General features: G+C 60.1%; 1 protein-coding gene across 1 annotated transcript; it reads left to right on the top strand.

Annotated features, from left to right (window-relative positions):
* Positions 1 to 1,109: 1,109 nt before the first annotated feature.
* Positions 1,110 to 13,140, top strand: RTN4R (reticulon 4 receptor). The gene is made up of 4 exons (XM_063087759.1): positions 1,110 to 1,190; positions 1,397 to 1,525; positions 5,634 to 5,730; positions 11,732 to 13,140. The coding sequence occupies exons 1-4, from the start codon at positions 1,110 to 1,112 to the stop codon at positions 13,138 to 13,140; spliced, it is 1,716 nt and encodes a 571-aa protein (XP_062943829.1).
* The last annotated feature ends 1,409 nt before the right edge of the window (positions 13,141 to 14,549 follow it).

Genomic DNA, 14,549 nt, shown 5'->3' with positions numbered 1-14,549 from the left:
CTGCAGTCACGGAGCTCTGGGAGGTGGGATGCCCACGGATGCCTGGGCTCCATATCACAGGGAACCTGATGTGGCATGACCATCTCCATCACACTGCCTCCGGGTCTGGGCTGTGATGAGGGCCCTGACAGCTGGTGGGGGGCGAGGTGGTTGCTCTAGTTGGGGAGGGAAGAGCTGCAGGCCTGCATGCTCCCAGCCTCCATGGCTCATTTACACCGCATTCCCCACCCCCACCCTACAGAGGAGAAACTTCCCTTCTCCCCTCCATGGGGAACATCAGTGCCCATGGGCTTACGGGCAGAGACTCTCCCAGGGCTAGACATCCTCAGGGAATGCCATCTCCACAGCTGTGCGAAGGGGATTGCACAAAGCCTACCGCTTGCCTCTAGTGGTGGGCACTTACTGCATTCACGTGACAAACACTTATGGAGCACCTCCGGTGTGCTGGTCACTAGCCATGGCCCTGCCCCTTTAGAGCCCACAGCCCAGCGGGCTGACCATCAGAAATGAGCCACATGGAGGCCCACTAAGTTGGCCAGCGAGGGTGTGTGGTGCAATGGGTACCCTGGCAGTGGATGGAAGGTGGAGGGCCGTCAAGGGGACCCTGGGAGCGGGCCCACCAAAGTGCGCTCCCCTGGACCCTGCCCTCCCATTTCACAGATGAGAGACCCAGACCCAGAAGCACCTTCAGTTGGGCCAAGTGTCTGGGGTTGGGGGTGACCCTGTCTTGCTGGCCTGCTGCAGCCACGATGGGGGCAGGGATGCAGCTCTGGAGGAGCAGGCGGGCGGGGCCTGACTTCCTGTGGGCCTGGCCTGGGAGGGAGGCAACTGGCTGGCTGGCTGCCCGGTGGGTTGCAGGATTTTAAATATGCATTAATGGGAAGAGGCGCTGAGGCCTGGGCCGAGGGCCACTGCCCTGAGCGGGCTGAGGCTGGGGACTGGGGGCTGGAAATTGGGGGCCTGAAGTCGGGGACCAGGTCTGTCTGACCCAGGCCTGGATTGCCTGGGCAGGGATGCCAGCTGGGTGCTGGGTGTGTCCTCTGTGAGGTGGAAGGTCAGGCTGCCCCAGTCCTTGTCCTCGGGAGTTACATGGGGGGGATGAGTGGAGCATGGCCTGTGGATGGTCCCTGACCCCCAACGACCCCACCGTGGCCACTGGTGCCTGTGGTGGCCCCCAGTATGGTCTTGGGGTTGGAGGTTCCGCCCCCACCTGGCCTTCCCTCAGCCCAGGGGGAGTGTGCTCTGGGCTCAGTGGGCTGGGCTGGGCCTCTTTTGGAGCTTCCAGAGGGTGTGGGGGTGAGAGAGGCTGTGCTGGGTGCCTGAGCTGACCCCTCCCATGTCCCAGAAAGAGTTGCTTAGGAAATGAGGCCGGGTGTGCCCAGCCCCGTACCCCCAGGGCAACCGACCCCCTTACCCCGCCGCCCTGCCCACAGGAGTGCCCGACGTGTCAGCCTCAGGAAGTAGCCGAAATACACTGACCTCCTTTTCCAGAAGGCAGCGGCGCCTGGGCCTCCCACCCTCTCGGGTGAGAAGCCGCCAACAATTTCCATCCCAAATTGATTTCAAATAAGGAAGAATTATCACACACAATCATATAGGAATAATTTATCACTCGTTAATAAAAGAGCAATTACTTATTCACGTCACCCCTGCCTGCGTGCCTTGGGTTTGGTTGCAGAAGTGTGTTGGGGGCTCTCGTAGAAGCTGAGAGAAGCCTGTTTGCGCTCAGCCAAGGTCAGGGCTGAAGACCCGACTTCATTGCAAGGTGGCCCCTGCCAGGTTTTGACTGCCCAACCCCCAGGGTGTGGCCTGGATCAGGTGTGGGGAGCTCAGATCTGTGAATGGGGAGGTGGCAAGTGTGAGGGGAACAGGCAAGAGCAAGGAGGGGCTGGGGCAGGGCCTTGTCAGGGTGTGGGGCTGGGCCAGGTGGGAGTGGAGGGGCATTGCAGCTGGGCGAGGCAAGGTGGTGCCTGGCCGGCAGTGGAAGGCCCCAGCACAGAGCTGGATTTTTAGGCCAGAAGCCACCCCTTTAGGGGTCTGGACTGCAGAGCCCAGAGTGTCCTGGGAGACCCAGATGTGTCCTCACCACCGTTGGCTGAGCAGAGGGCCTCAGGGCAGTGTTCAGGGCCTTGTCCCTGATCCAGACACCAGATGCCCAGGGCTGTGCACCCAGGTGAATTACAAGCTCTCACAGTCCCTCTTTCTCCTCCTGCACCTCAGAGACACCTGCTTCTAACCCACATTTGTCTTTACCTTCTAGAAGATACACTTTGTTTTCTTCTTTTTCTTTATCTCTCTTTCTGAGATTCCAGTGCCAATATGCAGCTGTTTTGTAAAACAATGACATTTTGGTCAACAATGTCTTGCTCAAGGTTAAACTGCACCAGCCAGGGAGGCTGGTCTGGAGAATCGGCTTGCTCTGCCCTGGCCCCCAGTCTCCCTTGTAGCCCAGGGAACTGTTGTCCCTGTTCCCCTTCATATTTCTGAGGCTCCCACACCGGGCCATTCTTGTCTGGCCACTCCCCAGAATGGCTGTCCCACTGCCAACAGTTAAATTCAGAGCCAGTGTCTCCCAACCCAAGTCACATAAACACTCTTCAATGCCTCACCACAGGGTGACTGTAGTGACCTTCCCTCTCTTGCATAGCCTTTTGTTTTTTCTGGGGTTTACAGTTGACCTTGTTTTTTTTTTTTTTCTTTTGTCCCATCTCCACCCTCATGGGCTTACTCTTGCCCATGTCAAGGGTTCTGTTGGGTCTTTCATTTTTCCCCAGGGGAGGCCTCACACCACACCCTTGTCTTGCCCGCCCCATGACTTCCCCTCACCACCCATTGGGATTGTAGTCAATGTTTCCTGGGCCCCGCATTTTCCTCTTGCTGAGTTTACACCCTCAATTTTGTCTGAAGCATATCCCCAACTCACTCTCTGAGGAAGATATAGTGAAGAATCATTCCATGATTTCTCTCATGTTTGCAAGTCTGTTGAAGTTGGATTGTCTGGGTCCAGAATTCCATGTTGAAAATAGTGTCCCTTCAGAGTTTTGAAGCCATTGCAATTTTGTTGTCTTCTGGTATCTAGGGTGCTGTGGAGAAGCCCAATGCCGTGTTGCATCGTTCACGATCAGCTTTTCCTCCTGAGCTTCAGTCCTCTCTTGATCCCCAGGGGCCTGAAATTGCACTGAGATTGCCCAACAGAAGACAGGTCCTCAACTCTGGGAAGTTTTCTAGTATTATTTCTTTGATAACTTTTTCCCCTTTATTTTCTCTGGTTTTTTTCCTGGAACTCCCTTAAAACAGATGTTTGACCTATATTTTTCTCTGAATCTCATTCATTTTTTCGTTCTCTTTTGTTTTTCTTTCTGGAAGATTTCCTTGACCTTGTTTTCCAACCCTTCTATTGATTTCTTTCTTCCTTCCTTTTTTTTTTTTTTTTTTTTTTAGCTCTTCTATTTTTAATTTCCAGGCACTCTTTTTTGTTCTCTGATGGCTCCTTGTTCATAGCATCCTGTTCTTGTTTTAAATCCCTTTCTATCCCTAGGAGGACACTAATTAGATTTTTCTCCTAATGTCTTCGCTTCCTGTAGAGTCACTTTCCCTCCGTTTGGATTGGGAGCTTTTCCAGATGCCTGGTGGTCGCTGTTTTTCTGGTCACTTTTATTAGGGAAGCTGGCTGGGTGCTCTGTTGAGATGGCACTTGTCAACTGGCAGGTTTGGGGCTATCAGGCTGGAGCTGCCCTGTGTACTACCAGATGCTGATGGTAGAGACCCTTTCTCTGGGTGTTTCTCCAGGGGCTTCCTACCCCTCGAGGGGGTGCTCCATGTCACCATCTCATCTTAGTGGGTCTCAGGAGGGGGATGGACACATGTCTCTGACTCAGATCACCCTGTTCTAATGTGTGGTGTGTGGGCAGGGGAGGGGAACCCCAGTGCTTCATGAGAAGCAGCAGCAAATCAATGCTGAGTGTGGGTGGGGGTCTCTTGTGAACCAGGCTTGTCTGTGAGCCTCCCTTCTCTGCTGAGGCTGAGATCAGTGGAGGCGGTGGAGAAGTGGCTCTAGGCATGTTTGCAGCACAGCCTGGCAGCCACACCCTCCTCCAACCCAGCATCTTCTGGACCAAGCTGGGGTAGCTGTCAGGCCAGGCCAGAGCATTCTGGAGACCAATGGAGCAGCGGGCCCTCATGTCTCTGGGATGCCATCTCTGAGCTGTGCCCCACCTCCCTGGGCTCTTCACTTGACACAGTGCTCACCAAGGTCAGACTGCAGGCTGGCTGTGTCTGTCTTGGGTGCCAGTCCCCAGGCCAGCCTGTGGGAAGGCAGCACACTGGCCACAGAGCTCAGGCCCAGGTGGGGTGCATTGGTGGGATTTCCAGGCTACAGGCATCTCTGGGGTCCTGAGGGAGGTGGGTGCTGGCCCATCATCATCCTTACACCACTGGCATGCAGACAGACTTAGTGGGGGGCGGCTGGCAGATTCTCCAGCCACTTCAAGAGGGGTGCAGAGCCTGTATCTGAGCCTAGGGCTTCAGATACCCCAGGGCCCACCCTCAGCCAGCCCAGGGAAGGAGGCCTGGCCAATGACTAGGTGTTGTGGGGGATCAGAGAGCCTAGGATTGCTACCCCTCCCTGCTGTGTCATTCCTGGGGCTCAGGGTCTGCTCTGATTTCTTGGTGGGGGTTCTTGGGGTCAGATTGTATGCCTGTCTTCTGGCCTTGCTGGTGCCCTGCTGGTCATCTTGCTTCAGTGCCCTTGTCTGAGGAGTGGGGTTGATGGTCACCCCTTCAGTGTGCTATGGGAGGATGCTCTGCAGGGATGTCATGAACCTCCAGAAACAAGGAAAGTCTGCACCTTGGGTTGTCCCGGGAAGGCTGAGGGCCCCCATCCCTCACTTCCCCTCCTTCCTCCTCCTCTTGTCCCCTGCTGCTGAGCCTTGTGTGAGGTTGGGGGTATCATGGTGGACTGACAGAGCCTCCCTGGGAGACAGATGCTTATCAAAGAAGTCCCTGTGTAGCCTCAAGGCAGCAATGCTGGAATGGGACGTCTTTGGGCCAAGGCCCCTACTCAAGGATGCCTGGTTTCCACCCAGTGCTGGCCCACCACTGTCTTGCCTCTGGGGCCCCCTGCCCTTGTGTGAGGCTGGCTGTGCTCCAGGTGGGCTTCAGGTCAACCCCAGGTGGGCTACACCTGGAACAGCTCAGGTGGGGTCCTGTCCAGCTGCTGTCCTCCTGACTGAGGCTGATAGAAGCTGTTGAGAGGTGGGAAGGGCTGATGCTGGAGGACGAGCAGGCAAGGGCCTCAAACCTGCATGTATGTGTCTTCATAGCAGAATTTATTCTGCTTGGGCCGAGGCTGCCCGCCTGCCTTGTTGGTTATGTTTTACAAGTGCCGGGGGTGAGAGAACACGTGGGATGTGCCCACCTGCCTTCCTCCCGCTGCAGAGGAGAGCAGACCCTCCCCCAGCCCTGGATCCTGGGAGGGGCTCTCGGTCGCCAAGTACGCACAGCAATGTCACAGCAACCCTCTACTGCTCTGCCGACTCGCCTGAGCTCTGTCCCAGGCCCCAGCAGCCCAAGGCTCAAGTGTATACGCTTTTATGGCAGGTCCTGGAGTATGCCTTTCTATCGTGTGCCCCCAGTATGTGCTCTGGTACTTGTGTGCCCTCCTGTGGGAGGCTGACACTATAGGCCTCACAGGCAGCTTTGTGCAGGGAGCAGATCCAGGGTCCCAGGGAAGTGAGGGGAGGGCTGGGGCTCAGGGCGGGGTTCTGGCTCTGGGAGTGGATGTGGGGCCCCAGAGAGGCAGGACCCAGCACTGTGAACCCTGCTGGCCTGGGCACCCCTGTCCTGAGCAGGGTCAGGGTGGGCAGATAGGCGTGGGGGCAGGTATGTGTCAGTGCTGTGGCTCAGTCCCCCTCCTGAGTCCCCCAGGGCGGGGGCATGTCAACCACAGCAGTTCCTTATCAACCTCCTCTGTGGACTCAGCGCACGAATTGACTTGACTTAGCCAAAGGACCACAATGAGCCCATCGTGGAGACAATTCTCCAGGTAATTAGGCAGCAGGTATTTGTTGGCAGCCTGACGGAGTGGGGTAAAGGGAGTTGGCTCCAGCCTCCTGTCGGTCAAGGGACACTGGTTGAGTCTCTGGATCTGGGGCTGAGTCCTGGGCTGGACGGGGCTTCAGCCAGACAGAGCTCCTGGGTGCTGGCATCATTGGCCCCAGTGCAGGGCTCACTGGGATGGGGGCCAATGGAGGTGGGCATCAGGTTGGGGGGTGTGGGCTGGAAGGGCAAGGTTCCAGAGATCTCCAGGCGGGCAGCCTGGCCTTGACCAAGAGTGAATTCCTGAGGCCTGAACACTGGGCCGAGGGTCCTGCCCACCAGAGGGTCTGCCCGGACCCTTGTGCTGGCAGTGGACTCCTGGGCTCCTCCCCAACAGCCTTGTGCTGTCTGAGACCAGGCCAGGCCTCTGTGGCCTTTAAGTCCTCCGTATGGCACCTGCCACACAGCGGGGTCAGTTCGCTCCTGCACCACGAGTGTCCAGAGCTGGTGTCCTTAGCTTGGTCTGGTGTCTGCTGTCCCCAGCACAGCTCCTGAACCAGGGGCTGCCTGACTTGTTGCCAAGGGAAGTTGACTGAGTGAACTGCCCTGCCATAGCATGACCCTGAGGAACACATCTTTGGGGTGAGCCTGCATGTCCAGGGCCTCCATCTCGGATGGGGCATCAGGCCCCTCTCCCACCAGCCTCAGTGTCCTTGACTAGAAAGGGGCCCAGGATGGGCCCTCTCAGGGTGCTGTGTTGACTGGAAACTTTCTTTGGGGGGAAATGGAGCTTGGGTTAGGGTTGGGGGGTAATGGGGGGCTAACCCTTTACTGCCCAGCAAGACTTTTCTCACCCCTTGTGCTGTGGTGCTGGGAATCCCTGGAGCTGTATCTTCTGCCCACCAAACCTCATTTTCCTCATCTGTTAAATGGATCAACAAACTTGACCCCTAGGAGAATTCAGCAGACTGCAGGGCCCAGCCTGTGCCTGGCCTGCTGGCCCCAGGTGCTCCGTGGTCTTGGGGTGAACCCAGCATCACAGGGCAGGTCCAGGCCGGGCTGAGCAGGGGCAAGGTGTGGAGCTGGAGGGGCCGAGGGAGCACCAAGTGTAGCCAGGAAGCCAGTCCCAACAGCTCTGCCCTAGTCACACTGTGACCTCCAGCAGGCCTTTGTCCACACTGGGCCTCAGTTTCTCCCACTGCTTGTTGCTGTGTCCAGAGCCATGGCGGGTGACCTTGCCTATTATTGAACTGGCCTGCCTGCCCTGCCCCAGCAGCTGCTGCCCTGAGAAGATCAATAAGGAACGGTGTTTGAGAGGCTGGGGAGGGCAGCAGGGGCCGGGTCCACAGCCCCAGGAGATGCACCCCGGACGGTGGGCTGGCCCCCATGGGAGCTGCTGCCATTGTCTGGCCCCTGGCACCCATGGCCCAGGATGGGCACAAGAAATGCTGTGGGAATGGAAGCTGCCCCTGCACGTGTCTGTGTGTGAGGACGGATGGAGGGCTGGCGGTGCCTGTGAGAAGCCAGCGAGGATGGGGGACAGATGCACGGGGAACCAGGGGCAGGAAGAGGTACCCTGACCCTCTACGGTGTGGAGACCACTCCAGCCCCTCCGCCCCTGCCCAGAGCTATTTCTGGTCTTGGTGTGCTGAGCCGTGGCCTCCCATTCTGCCTCATAACTGTGGTCTGTGATGTGACCGCTTCATGGGGAAAACTGTTGGTGTCTCAGAGGATCCTGAGATGACGACATCCTGGGTGTGCTACAGCTGCCCCCCGGCCTTTCTGGAGGCCTCTGACCCCAGCCTCCAGGGGTGGGGGACCACAGCTCAGAACCTCCCTGGAGATGTGCCCCCCAGCCACCGACAGCACAGGAGGAAGACATGTGTCCCCAGCTCCTGTCCCTGCAGGCCAGCAGTCTGGCCCCCACACCGTCGTACCCCCTCTTCCTGCCCTGGCCCCACAGCCGCGGTCCTTCATGCTTGGGCTGGACGTGCCTCCTGGCCCCCTCCAGGCAGCACCGCGGCTCGGTCCTTCACCCACCCTTCCTCCTGGATGGTCTCGGGAGCAGGGCAGGGCTTAACTACTCACTGCCTCAGTTTCCTGACCTGTAAAGCGGGCTGATGATATTGGTAAGAAAAGGGATTCTTATGTAGCACTGACTCATGTCTTTTTAGGACCCTCCCAACAACCCAGTGGGGTGGGAGTTTCTGCTGCCACATTGCACGGGGGAGTGGGCGAGCATCGAGGCCCAAGGGTGCTGAACCAGTGGATGGATGAAAGCTGGGCTGCCAAGTCTACCAGCTCTGCACTGTCTCTTGGCCTCACTGGGACCTCAACCCATGCCTGAGGGGGTAGAGAGGTGGGCTGGGCCCTAGGATTGGTGGGGGAAGACACCAGAGACAGCAGTCCACCTCTGCACCCCTCCCCTCTGCTCCTGCTCTCCTCTTCCTTCCTCCTCCCCACCCCTCCTTCCCTCCCGCCTCCCCACCACCCCACCACCCTGCAGTGTGAACACTGGCCCTCTGCTCACAGGAGCTGGCGGTGCAGGGGAGCGGTGCTGGTGCCTCCCTGGGCCGCCTGCTGCTTCCATTGCCCATAGTACCTGCCACCTCTGGGGTGAGCCTCAAGGGGCAGTGGGAGGGAGGTGGCAAGGACAAGCCCAGGCCTGTATGCCCACCCAGCCTCTTGGGCCTTTACCCAGTGATCCTGTCCTGCCCAGTCTGACTGCTGTTGGGGGAGAGGCCCCTGGCCAGTATCTAGTCACTGCCCACCCCCACCCCCTGAAAACTCAGAGCCTTCAGTTCAGGGGTGGCTGGTCACAGCCCTCATGACCATGCTGGTGTAGCCTGGAGGCAGGGGGAAGTTGGGGCCGGAGGCTGGGGTGAGCCACTCTGGGGCCAGGGAGGCTCAGGTGTCCGCAGGAGCCTGGGGGGCATGCATGCCCTGTGTGGTTTCTGCGTGAGAGCTGGGGCCTCTGCTGGCTGATTTCTCACCATGGGTGCCAGGAGTTGGACTCACATTGGGTGTTCACTGAGAATTGGGACTGAATGAGACTGGGTGAGGGTAGAAGGTGGGTCCCAAGGGAGGTAGAGACCGAGGGCAGAGTCTCCTTGTTAAAGTGGCTGGGCAGGTTGGGGATGGGAAGGGGGGGTGTGGAGAACAGACCTAGGGCCAGAGAAGCCTTGTGGCTCAGGGGTTGCAGAGGCCAGGGAGATAGGTTGCAAAACTGGCCAGAGTGACCTTTTTTAGGAGTGGGGAGGGGCTGCCATTCACAGTGGAGGGCCATGGGTGTCAGGAGCCATTGGTTCAGCCCCTGGGGTGGGGTCAGGGGATGCCCTGCCACTACCTGGATGGGTTTCCCGTGTCCCCAGGGCCCCTGCTGTGAATATAAACCCATGCTGCAAAGTTGGGTTTGATTATCTCATAAAAAGATGCCCCCTCATGCTCACTCAGCAGAGGGGTTGCCATGGAGACTAGTGGGCAGGCCCCAAGGGGGGCCGGGCTAGAACCAATTACCGTGGCCACAGTGAGTAGAGAGCCCACCCCAGCCTCTGTGCTGACAGCAGGGCCTGGGCAGAGGCCCGGCTCTCAGAAGTTGGTTTCTGAAAAGCAGTTGTCTGGGTGAGAATGGAACTGTGTCTTCATGCCCAGAACCCACTTCCTGGCAGGGCTGAGCACCCTGCAGCCGTCCCCCCGCAGTGTGGCTCAGGCCTGGAGCCTTGCCTGGAGCATTCCTAGGATGGACATAGCGGCTTCAGAAGGGAGAAGACCCCTGAGCATGTGGCTCTTGGGGACTGGAGCTCACAGCCTTTTGAGGGCCTAGGTTGGTGAGGGCTGGAGGCCCAAAAAACTGACCTAGGGGAGGAGTGCCCAGAGGCTGGGGGATCTTGGGCTGGGCCTGCCCCCCAAAACCCCCATCCTGGGGCTGCCATCTCCCAGGTGGTCAAAAAATGGGCCGGGGATGGGGGCAGAGGAGGCCCCCAAGATGTGGGGAGGGTCTCCCAAGACCTGGGGACCAGAATCTGGAAGGGTGCTCTTACCTAGTGACCACTGCACGTGCCTGGCTTGCTGAGGCCCTAGGTTTAGGGCAACTGTCTGTGCTAACCCAGGCAGAGAGGTCCCCGGGGGCCAGTGGCCCCAGCATGGGTTGGAGGGCCCCAGGGTCACAGTTTGGGTGGGGGAAGTTGGCCTGTGCTCCTTTCCTCCTCCTTCCCAGCTCCCCCCACTGCACTTAGCCGGCCTCATGTCTGCAGCATCCTGCTCTTAGCTAGCTGTCAGCGCAGGTGTTGGCTGTCAGCAAAGGTGTTAGCTGATAACTCAAGTGTTAGCTGATAAGCCATAGCCCTCCCAGGGGGATTCACGTTTTAATAGACTCACTCCTGAAGGCAGAAAGAACCTCCAGCATTCAGAGGAGGGGCAGTGGAGCTTACTGCTGGGGTATGTGGCCCGGCTGGTGAGACCAGGTCTGGGTGCAACACCCAGGAGGGGTCTGCTACAGCATGGGTCCTTGGTGAAGCCCCAGGTGTGTCTGGCCCTGATATGAGTGGGGGGACAGCCCCCTGGGACTCAGGGAGGACCCGCTGGGAAGCTGTCCGGGCTGAGGGTGCTCTGGGTGGGGGATTGAGGCAGCTGATATTGTGCAGGGATCGGCTGGGAAGGAGTGAGCTCCTCCCTGGGGAGATGAAGCAGAGAATGAGGCCAAGGGGGGGCTTCGGGAGGAGCTCGCTGCCGGGCCAGGGAGTGCTGGGATCACAGGCTGTGGAGGAGCGCGCAGCCTGCCTGGGAGGTGGCAGGGGTGGGGGGAGCCCGAGCAGAGCCACACTCCTTTTCCTGGGCCCTGGACCCCACTTGCCCTCCTCCTCTTGCCCTCCGATGTCCAGGCTTCTGTTTCTGTGATAACAGAGGCACTGATGGTGGGACCCAGCCTGGTGGCAGTGTTTCCTAGACCCGTTGGGTGGGACACCCTCAGGACCCCTGGGACATCTTCAGGTGGGCAGAGGGCCACTGGGGTGTGCAGTCTCTTCCAGAAAGCATAACTCCCCCACGGCCATGGTATTCAGGGGGGCCTCCCTAGAATCCCAGCAGCCCTGGGGCCTCAGGAGCTCCAGGGGCCTGGGCAGGACATGGGGGTCTGAGGCTCAGCCCTGGTCTTCTCTGCCTGGGCTTCTCCTCCTAACAGGCCTTAAGCATGGGCCCCCTGGTCTGCCAGTGTTTGCTGAGAACCCCACTGACCATCTCCCAGCCTGGCTTGGGATGGTGGGAGCAGTCAGGCCCAGGGGACTCTGTGTTCACTGGAGTCCTGAGAAGGTACCTGCAGGCATAAGTATCCACCCAGGAGGCCTTCAAGTAGGTGATCGTGGGTGACCCAGTGGGCTAACCCTGATGGGAGGTGTAGCAGGCATGTCAGCTCCTGTGTGTGAACATTGTGTGGGATGGCATGGAGAGTCTGCAGATGTGGTTTCCTGATGTGGAGCGTGTGGCTCCGTGGCAGGTTATAACTCAGCATTATCCGTGTGGCATGTGGAGCAGGTATCCCAACAGCCCCAGTTCTCAAGGGTGGCGACCACATGTCTGACTGCACCCAGCCTAGCCCCAGCCTCTCCTGAGACCCAATCCCAGGGGCTGACCTACTCCAGCATGACCCCTAGTCTGCTGGGGACCCCTGCCCGCTAACCGCACTTTCCTCTGCCTTCAGGGAGCCGGTTGCTGGCATGGGTGCTGTGGTTGCAGGCCTGGCGGGTGGCGGCGCCATGCCCGGGTGCCTGTGTATGCTACAATGAGCCCAAAGTGACAACAAGCTGCCCCCAGCAGGGCCTGCAGGCCGTGCCTACCGGCATCCCTGCCGCCAGCCAGCGCATCTTCCTGCATGGCAACCACATCTCACATGTGCCAGCTGCCGGCTTCCACGCCTGCCGCAACCTCACCATCCTGTGGCTACACTCGAATGCACTGGCCCGGATCGACGCCGCCGCCTTTGCTGGCCTGACCCTCCTGGAGCAGCTGGACCTCAGTGACAATGCACAGCTGCGCACCGTGGACCCCACCACATTCCATGGCCTGAGTCGCCTGCACACACTGCACCTGGACCGCTGCGGCCTGCAAGAACTGGGCCCAGGCCTGTTCCGTGGCCTAGCTGCCCTGCAGTACCTCTACCTACAGGACAACTGGCTGCAGGCACTGCCCGACGACGCCTTCCGTGACCTGGGCAACCTCACGCACCTCTTCCTGCACGGCAACCGCATCCCCAGCGTGCCCGAGCGTGCTTTCCGTGGCCTGCACAGCCTCGACCGCCTCCTGCTGCACCAGAACCGCGTGGCCCGCGTGCACCCGCACGCCTTCCGTGACCTTGGCCGCCTCATGACACTCTACTTGTTTGCCAACAACCTCTCAGCGCTGCCAGCAGAGGCCCTGGTGCCCCTGCGTGCCCTGCAGTACCTGCGGCTCAATGACAACCCCTGGGTGTGCGACTGCCGGGCACGCCCGCTCTGGGCCTGGCTGCAGAATTTCCGCGGCTCCTCCTCTGAGCTGCTCTGCAGCCTGCCCCTTCGCCTGGCTGGCCGCGACCTCAAGCGTCTGGCCACCAATGACCTGGAGGGCTGTGCTGTGGCCACTCGGCCCTCCCGTCCCATCCGGACCGGCGGGCTCACCGATGAGGAGCTGCTAGGACTGCCCAAGTGCTGCCAGCCCGACGCCGCAGACAAGACCAATGTGCTGGAGGCCGGGAGTCCGGCCTCAGCTGGCAATGCGCTCAAGGGGCGTGTGCCGCCTGGTGACAGCCCACCAGGCAATGGCTCGAGCCCGAGGCACATCAACGACTCCCCCTTTGGGACCCTGCCCAACTCAGCTGAGCCCCCGCTGACCGCACTGCGGCCTGAGGGCTCTGAGCCACCAGGGCTCCCCACCACGGGCCCTCGGCGGAGGCCAGGCTGCTCCCGCAAGAACCGCACCCGCAGCCAGTGCCGGCTGGGCCAGGCGGGCAGCGGGGGTGGCGGAGCTGGCGGAGCTGGCGAGGTGGAAGGCTCGGGTGCCCTGCCCACCCTCACTTACAGCTTCGCCCCCCTGGGCCTCGCACTGGTGCTGTGGACAGTGCTCGGGCCCTGCTGAGCAGACACCAGACACAGGCGCTTTCTCAGCAGCCAGGTGTGTGTACATATGGGGGCTCCCTCCACGCCACCAGCCAGCGCCGGGTGGCAGGTCCCGAAGGGCAGGCCAGGCCTTCCCTGACGGACGCCTCCCCACCTGCCCACCCCCATCTCCACCCCATCATGTTTACAGGGTTCCGAGGCAGCGTTTGTTCCAGAACGCCACCTCCCACCCGGATCGCGGTATATAGAGATATGCATTTTATTTTACTTGTGTAAAAATATCGGATGACGTGGAATAAAGAGCTCTTTTCTTAAGCTGTGGCCTCTCAGGCTGAGGGTGCTGCGGGCCATGAGAGGCGGGGGTGGGCCCTAGAGGAGCAGCACACAGTCACGGGCATGCTAGGTGCTGCAGCCTGGGCTGAAGGCAGCTCAGACACCAAGGACAGTGTGATGTCCCTGCCACCCCCAGCCATGCAGGCTGAGCTTGCCCCATGGCTGACGTCAGTGAGACTCAGCCGCCTCCCCTGCAAGCTGGGCTGACAGCACATGCCAGGCCCACGGGTCTGGTTGTGGCATCCTTTTTGGGGATGCCTGCTCTGGTACCTTCCACCCCAGACAGCCCAGCCCCAGCATCCCCCAGCTCCCATGTGGCTTGGGGCAGCCCCCAGGAGGAATCTGAGGGTGGGGGATGAGGGTGGTCTTGAGAGGAACCTGCTACCACCGTTGGGGGATGGGCAGGAGAAGGGTGGCCTTGGAGAGTTGGGTGTGTGAGGCCAGGCCACGAGGCCGGGCACAACCGTGCGCACCCCGACACGACTGCCCATCCTCACACGTGAGACCTGCAGCCACTGCTCCATGGGCATGGACCTAGGGCACCCCCTGCTTACACCACATCCATACCCAGTGGCAGGCCCTTGTGGGTCTCCATGCTCCTGCACACACGTGTGCACACAGCACACGCACACACGGTAGGGGGGACCACACCCATGCACACACACTCATGCACACATGTGCTCGCTAACAGCACACACAGCATAGGCAAAAATATGCACACGCACGCTTTCCCAAGGCCTGGGTCGGTGAGGACTCAAAAACAAAGGGGAAAGAGTCCACATGGCCAGGAAGCCAGCAGTGCAGGAGGCTCCTAGGAAAGGGCCCCCATCCCCTCAGGGCAGGGGCTGGGGTGGGGGAGAGGGAGGAAAACACAGGGACGTGGGGGAGGGAGTGGGGGGAGCGTTGCTGGTGGAACCAGATGGCCGTGGGGGCGGCCGGGGCTCCAGAAGCCCAGGGGAGGAGGAGAAGGAGGGGGGATGTGCTCAGTCACCAGGGCCCCCAGCCGCCCCCACGGCTCCTCCGTGCTGATGCCCAAGGACTCCACTGGGTCCAGGGCAGCTTCAGGATGCTGTGGTTCTGTCTACTCTTTGGCCC

Source organism: Cynocephalus volans, chromosome 2 (assembly GCF_027409185.1).
Source record: "Cynocephalus volans isolate mCynVol1 chromosome 2, mCynVol1.pri, whole genome shotgun sequence".
Classification (NCBI taxonomy): Eukaryota; Metazoa; Chordata; class Mammalia; order Dermoptera; family Cynocephalidae; genus Cynocephalus; species Cynocephalus volans.
The sequence above is the reverse complement of the archived record's forward strand: the minus strand, read 5'-3'. Positions and strand labels throughout refer to the sequence as shown.

Coding starts and splice junctions, on each gene's coding strand:
- RTN4R (XM_063087759.1), top strand. CDS start 1,110: ATGGCCTGTGGATGGTCCCTGACCCCCAACGACCCCACCGTGGCCACT. Junction 1,526..5,633: donor TGGGCCTCCCACCCTCTCGG/GTGAGAAGCCGC, acceptor GTGTGCCCCCAG/TATGTGCTCTGGTACTTGTG. Junction 5,731..11,731: donor AGATCCAGGGTCCCAGGGAA/GTGAGGGGAGGG, acceptor CTCTGCCTTCAG/GGAGCCGGTTGCTGGCATGG.